Raw genomic sequence first — 7,283 nt, 5'->3', positions numbered from 1 at the left:
GCTATAATGACATTTGGTAATATTCGTGGAGGCTAAACGGATGAAGGCAAACTCAGGATAACACGATAGGTTTCTGGTGCTGCGGTTTCTTTGTGTACTGTGTAGATTGGGGGTTCTGGCAGGTCTGTCCGGTATGCTGTAGGCCCCTGGCGCATCCATGGACATGCATGGGCCGCTGCCGCTGCGGCAGGCTCAGTGTCGGGCCCCCACTTTCCCTGCCCGTGTTTCAAGCGCCCATGGTTGAGCCTGCCGCTCCGGATCCGCAGCCCAAGTTTGCCGCTGACCACCACCATGGCTGGTGCTACTCCAGAGGCCAGACCACGGGCCGAGCGACGTGCAAACCAGCCCGCGTGGACGCAAGGGTCGCTCCGACCAAGGAGGCAACTATGTCCAAGGGGGAAGTATCTCCAACGGATCTCTCAAATCTAGGTTGCCGGCTCGGTCTCTCAAATGTGCTCATAGGGCTAGAGTGTGTGTACACGGGCATATTTGATGAGTGTATACGTGTATGTATGAGCGCTTGCGTCTGGACTGTGTTCAAAAGAATATATTCCAAATCGCTCCCTTAGAGCATCTCCGACAGGTATCTGATCCTTGATGAAATCCAGATATTGGGGAGTTGGGTCACAGATGGCGCAACAAAAAAAATTCTCACCTTCGAATAAGTTATTAGGATGTCCCAATGAAACACCTTGTCTTCGCAGTATATAGTGACATTTGGCCTTGTCCCAATACATTTTTCCAGTACTTGGCATGTGAACACGTTACACACGGCCGCTGCCGTACGTCGATGCCTCATTGCTGCATCCATCCTCATGTCGGTGTGTGGGCACGTCCTCTCGGTGATGTGCATCCCCACACTAGATGGTGACACATTTAGCAATGACCCATATAAAAAATGGATGACAACACACGAGAAATATGAGAGGGGGGGGAGGGGGAGGCGATGTCGTTTTCATTCCTCGGCGATGATGGCCGACGAACGGTACATGGCACAGCCGTGGCCTCCCGACCCGCGACCATAAATTACGACAAAACATGGGGGAGGCGATGTTGTTTTCATCCTTAGCGATGATGGCCGGTGAACACTACAAGCCATATCCATGGCCTCCCAACACACGACCATAAATTACGACAAACAGATGGAGGAGAAGGAGAGAGGGAGGTGAACTCGCGGACGCGACAAACCGATGGCCGTGTCACCCACGCATTGAAACGACAGGGTGGGGAGGCATGGTTGCCGCCCACGGGTAGAAAACGCGGGAAGGGGGGGGGGCGGGGGCGAGGGAGAATGGTTCACCCAAACCGGGTTGAAGCTTGGAAGTTGACAAGCCGTGGATGTACGCCTAGCATTTCCATTTCAAAACCCCCGAGCAGGAGCCACCACTCGGGTGCCGCATAGCGGATACGCCTCCCCCCACCTGCTCCCGGCTCGATCACGACCGTCGGATCGGACACGTGGCGCCCGATCCCCCGCATCCCGCGCTCCCGAGTCTATCTCTCTCCCACGTTCCCGCCCCTCCCATCCCATCCCATCCCATAAAGCACGCAGCGGCAGCGGCAGCGGCCACCTTCCCGAAGCTTCCGCCTCCACACACCGGAATCAATCCCACCTACCCAACCCCAACCCCACTCCCACTCCCTCCCTCACCGCCGCTAGGGCTCTGCTCCATGGCGACGGGGAGGCGCCGCGCCGTCGGCGGCGGCCGGCCCCGCGGGGGCGGGTCGGCGGCTGCGTCGGGGAGCATGGGCTACATCTCGGCCAGCGTCAACCTCATGGGCGCCCACCTCGGGATGCGCCGCATGAGTACGTCCGTCGCGCCACCTCCGTTCCGTCGCCCTTTCCCTCCCTCCGATCTGTCCGAGTAGAAGAGGTCTCTAACGGCCGGCGGTGGCCCCTTGTTTTTTTTTCTTTGCTTCCAGACAGCGAGCAGTCGGAGGCGATTAAGCGCGTCATCGAGTCCTCGGACGTCGTCGACCCCGACCGCGCCATGAGTGAGCACCCCCCGCCCCGCCCCCGCGAAATGCCCCTCCTTTTCTTCTCCTTCTAGCTAGGGTTTGGGTTTTCCCAGGGTCCTCGCCCAACATTGTGCGGTCAACTGTTGGTCCCTGTCTCCTGGGTCCCTTGATGTTTGCTTCGGGGCCCACGACTCAGTCATGCGAAATCGTGAAAAATGCAAGATTTACATCTTCAAAAAAGTTTGTGCCTTGACGTTGCTCTTTTGGGAAATCTGGGTTTTGTAGGGATGATGGACAATGTGAATGCGAGCGACAGTGATTCGTCGGATAACAACGAGGAGATGGAGGACTATGGGCCGCTGCACGAGGCGGCCGGCACGGGGAGGATGGACACTTGCAAGTACCTGGTGGAGGAGCTTGGGTTCGACATCAATGCTGATGCCAACAATGATTCGGGTATATGCCCCTGCTTCCTCAAGTGCCAGATTAAATGCTGTATTTTGTGGGCTCATCTCTATATGTGAATTGTTTGCTGTACATGTGTAACATACACTGCATGTTCTTAATTTCCTGCGTGCATTTTCTCAGGCGACTTTGCATCTTGCACAGCTAAATGAATGCCCATATGTTAAATTAGTAATATGCTAGCTTTTGAATGGCAATTTTATTGTTAATAAGCAAAATAGTGCCTTGTCCATATACAGCTGCGGTGGTTTCTGCTTCTAATATTGCCTCAGATATGCATTTCTTGTAAATTACTGATGGACAAAGGTCCATTTTGCAATGAAAATATATTGTGCTGATGTGTGGATTGTTATATGTTGAAGTTGTAGTTGCAGTCCAGTATGCGATGGCGCATTTGTAGGACTTTTATGCCTCACTCACATTATGTTGTGTTTGTCTGCCAAAGATGTCTTATCTGAGTTATTTGAATGCTCTGGCAGGCATGACACCCTTGGCTTGTGCGGTGGCGCGTGGTAAAGCAATTGCTGTGAGGTATTTGCTTGACAAAGGTGCTAATCTGAATAAGCAAGACAGTGTAGGCTTTTCTCCTCTGCACTATGCTACAAAGAAAGGTGACTCTCTCTTTCAGCACCTATTTACATTTGTATCTTTACTATTTTGCCGCTGCATAAATGTTTTTGCCACTTATTACTCATTTTCCGTGTTAGAGGCCCTGCCTGATCTGGTTACCAATGAGATGGCCATGCCCAGTTTATTTTTAGACTGCATATTTATATGTTTGTACTTTGTGCTCAAAGCATGACGGTTTGTTACATCTAAGCACTATGACATGTATAATGTGCCACTTGGATATATTTTATTACCTCTTATGTGTTTATATTCTCTAGTATGAAATGGAATTCAATTGCTTATTTTGCCTGCTTGTATGTGAAGCTTTTGATGTGCACTGTGTATGTGTATCTCTGTCCTCAAAATGCATCACTTTATTCAATTGAATAATGCAGTCCCGATCTTATGATCTGTGTTACTGTTTGATTCATTGTCCTAAAATAAGAATTGTCTAAAACACCTTGGTATTCATTGTGATTAATATACTTTACTTTTCATTTTTCTTAGGAAACGATGGGCTGGTACGACTGTTGCTATCCAAAGGAGCTAGTCCTGATATATCCTCTTGTGAAGGGACGCCACTACACGTGGCTGTGTCGGATGGGAATTATGGCATCGTCCAGTCTTTATTGCAGCATGATGCAGATGTAATAAGTAGTTTAATGTTTTCTGTATCTGTAGAATTATTTTGCTTTTTCATGGGAACTGACTTTGTTGCGCAAATACCTGTAGCCAAACAGGGTTTTTTCAGATTTAGGAACACCCATGACTGCTGCAGTTCTTTGTGCTGATGTTATTTGTGTCGCTGGAAAAATTTCTGTGTCTGCTGCTTTGAAGTGCATGAAGCTTCTTCACAAGGTATGGTAACCAATTCATCTTCTTTTTATCTTGACTGCTGCGGGAAATCCAGTGTGGCTTTTGTACTGGATTTCTGAATTTTATGCGAAGTGTAAATAACCACACAGATTCATTTATTACACTGGTTGCATCCACAGGCTGGTGCTGGTTTGAACTGTACGACTCCTGATACTCCATTGGTGATAGCAACCAGCAAAGACTTAACTGAATGTGTCCAGTACTTGTTGGAGGTCGGTGCAGATGCCAATATTCCAAGCAACTATGTAAGTTTTTGACTTTTTTGACTTTCTTTTCTTGATTAATATTATCCTTGGCACTTCTAAACTGAGACTTGTGGCGATGATGTCGTGTTGGTTACTGTTGGAGCACGTGGGAATGTCTTAATTATTGCTGCTTTACTGTATCACACTTGTTTTTAATTGGATGTATCCTATGTCTCTGTTCACACATGTTGCGATCATCCTAAATATTTTCCTCCTGTACACAACAGAACGGTACGACACCAATAGAAATCGCTGCAGACTCTGGAAGAAGAGAGCTCGTGGAGATTCTATTTCCATACACTAAACCCATTCAACGTGTGTCAAACTGGAGTGTTGATGGAATCATTACCCACGCAAAATCAAAGCACTTGAAGGACAAGGTACAAACTCAATTTGAAGTACATTTATTTCGATGTCGCAATCTGTAGAACCTTATGTTTCTCCTGTTTGTGAGATATGTGTGAAATAAGGTGAATGCCATTCATTTGTTATGGTGTGATGTTCTTTTTCCGCAGAGTCTGCCTAGCAGCTACTCCCTCTGTGCCCAAATACTTGGCGTGGTTTTAGGTCAAATCTGTACTAAAACCACGACAAGTATTTTGGAACGGAGGGAGTAAATAACAAATATGTAGAGACAGTAGTACGGAACCATCACTTGGAGAAAGTTGACTAGTTTAGTCTGGGAAGTACATTCAGGAAGTCCTGAACACATATATTGTGAAACTCTGGTCAATAGGGAAACAAAATAGCAAATACAAAATAGAAATATAATCCTGTTAACTGGTTGCATGAAACAGAACTTTAATAGGTTGTTCCATGGAGATAGCATCATGGCATTACTCACTGCAAGTCAGTCAAGTATGTTTTGGTGCGGTTATTCATTTGCCATTATTTACTGGTTTTTAGGTGTTTTCATTGCACAATTTTGCCAGTGCCATTGCGTGGAGATGGAAGTACCACGTTTAGGGCATTCCAATTGTTTGTAACTAAACATGCTTACGAATTGAAGTGATAAAATTGTTGCTCTATAAAAATATTTCTGTTGTTACTTCTATAGAAGTTGTTTAATTGAGCGTCTCGCCTTCTCCATGTTTGTTATCTTCCATGTTTTGTATACTTATTAACATGCTTAACCATCATGATTCAGGGTAAGCAATGTGATAAGGCCAGCAAGGTTAAGCAAAGTGATAAGGACAGCAAGGTTAAGCGGAAAGAGGATGCCAGTGCACGGAAGTCCTCTTCCGAGGTATATCTTGCACATCTAGCACACTATAAAAGCTGCATCAAATGAGTACTGTGGATATAAATGTGTTCTCTTAATGGTGTAGGAGAAGGTAATTCAAGATAAGAAGGCTGAGCTGAAATCACTTGGTGCAAAAGCAGTAGAGGAAAAGGACTATGCCGGTGCATCAAAATTCTACAGCGAGGTATATTGTTGCAGCTGTTCCATATTTGTGGTAACATAGTTGGCTGTTGGGCATGGATGTATACACTCTTTCCTTTTGAGTTTGAGTGGTTTGATTCTGGGATAACGGATCGTGCTTGGGATTTGGTTTGTCGCAGGCAGTCAAAGTGGATCCTAAAGATGCAACGCTCTATTCAAACAGGAGCCTATGCCATCTAAGGATTGGTGAAGCACATGATGCTCTGGTGGATGCTGATGCTTGCATCAGGCTGCGGCCTGATTGGCCAAAGGGTTACTGCCGGAAAGGAGCTGCCTTAACAGTGCTCAAGGTCAGACAAAACCACACTCCACACATGGCTAGCCTTTAACTCGCTGTTTTACATTTCAACCCCATCTCCCCATGCTTACAATGATGTGCTTCATGTTTTTTTAATCATCAGGATCACAAGGAAGCATGCGATGCGTACATGGCTGCGGTGAAACTGGATCCATCAAATCAGGAGTTGCATGAAGCATTTTGGTATTACTCTTTCCGCTTAACCTTGCAATCTGGAGTATTTTCATCTTTGCCTTTCTTTTCCTGAACACGTCTTCTAATTCCAAGGACTGCTTAAATAGAACCTGTTTTTAACTCCGCATGTAGCTCTGTCACATTTTAGTTTTGCTTGCACACTGTCGTTGTGTACCGCTAGTTTCATGCATCTTGTGCATTCTTATATATATGGTGTATCTTTGGTCGCAACATACTTTGGAATAGATTGAACTTTGCACAGTTTGAATTGAACCCTGGCCACCATGGAGGCTCCATAATAACGGTCGTTGCGCCATTTTCAGGGAGGCGGTTGCGGCAATGAAGGCGGAACTTGGCGCTGGACAAAGCGGCAGCTCATCGGACTCTGATTAGGGCCGGCCTGGATGGGCATGCTCATCGGCTCCCTTCCAGGCTTCTCATTGCGTCCGTGTTTACGTCTGGCCAAACTGTTGATCTCTTTGTTGTCTTAGCGAAAGGCGAAGTCGTACTCAGCTCCTTGCTAAATGGCCATGTCTGCTCGTGCGAGCGCTTTGAATTAGTACGGTGCTTTGACGATCTGTTTGAAGCATGAATGGTACTGTATTTTGCTAGATTGTGGTGATGGGTGCTTTGGATTGAACTTGTTTTATCATCTGTGTTTGGTCTGTTCAAATCCGTCTTCAATTGCCCTAGGCTGTTTTGAATTTCTTTCAGTTAGCCGCATTGGCTCGGCTCTCCTGCACTGCATGGTTGACAAGAATTTATGATGATGATTTGGATGAGCGGTTAGGTTGGGTGGGTATTGGAATCGCCGGACGCTTTGCATAGTTGTCCTAATAACTTCAACCTTTCCCTAAAAGAAAAAATTAACTTCAACCTGGGCTCGCTTGTGTAGTATCCAAGAAAGCCTTCAATCCAAAGTGGATCGTCAGTAAAGAAGTGGATAGCACCGATCATTTATTTCCTTTTATTTGCGACGTGGAACACAACAACTAGAAAAAACCATATTAACTGAGTGAAAGAGTGTTTGATAGCACATGAACAGCAAAAGAATTTTGTCGGCATACCACTCTGAGTGGAATCACCAACACCAACACGGCAACAAATCGAGAAGGGTACAGCTGATGGGGACTTAAACTGTTCTTGCGAATCGACATATCACCCTGGGCGTTTGGGTACCCTAACCCGCTACCCAAACCCGAATTGTGCTGCC

The 7,283-nt window shown here is 46.6% G+C and overlaps 1 protein-coding gene across 1 annotated transcript; it reads left to right on the top strand.

Annotated features, from left to right (window-relative positions):
• Positions 1–1,544: 1,544 nt before the first annotated feature.
• LOC125550245 (protein TANC1-like) lies at positions 1,545–6,743 on the top strand. Its single transcript, XM_048713196.1, has 13 exons — positions 1,545–1,807; positions 1,924–1,995; positions 2,245–2,415; positions 2,904–3,035; positions 3,541–3,680; positions 3,766–3,891; positions 4,029–4,154; positions 4,382–4,534; positions 5,302–5,400; positions 5,483–5,581; positions 5,718–5,888; positions 6,000–6,079; positions 6,394–6,743. The coding sequence occupies exons 1-13, from the start codon at positions 1,672–1,674 to the stop codon at positions 6,461–6,463; spliced, it is 1,575 nt and encodes a 524-aa protein (XP_048569153.1). The 5' UTR covers positions 1,545–1,671; the 3' UTR covers positions 6,464–6,743.
• The last annotated feature ends 540 nt before the right edge of the window (positions 6,744–7,283 follow it).

Source organism: Triticum urartu, chromosome 4 (genome assembly GCF_003073215.2).
Source record: "Triticum urartu cultivar G1812 chromosome 4, Tu2.1, whole genome shotgun sequence".
Classification (NCBI taxonomy): Eukaryota; Viridiplantae; Streptophyta; class Magnoliopsida; order Poales; family Poaceae; genus Triticum; species Triticum urartu.
This window is presented reverse-complemented; position numbering and strand designations above follow the sequence as displayed.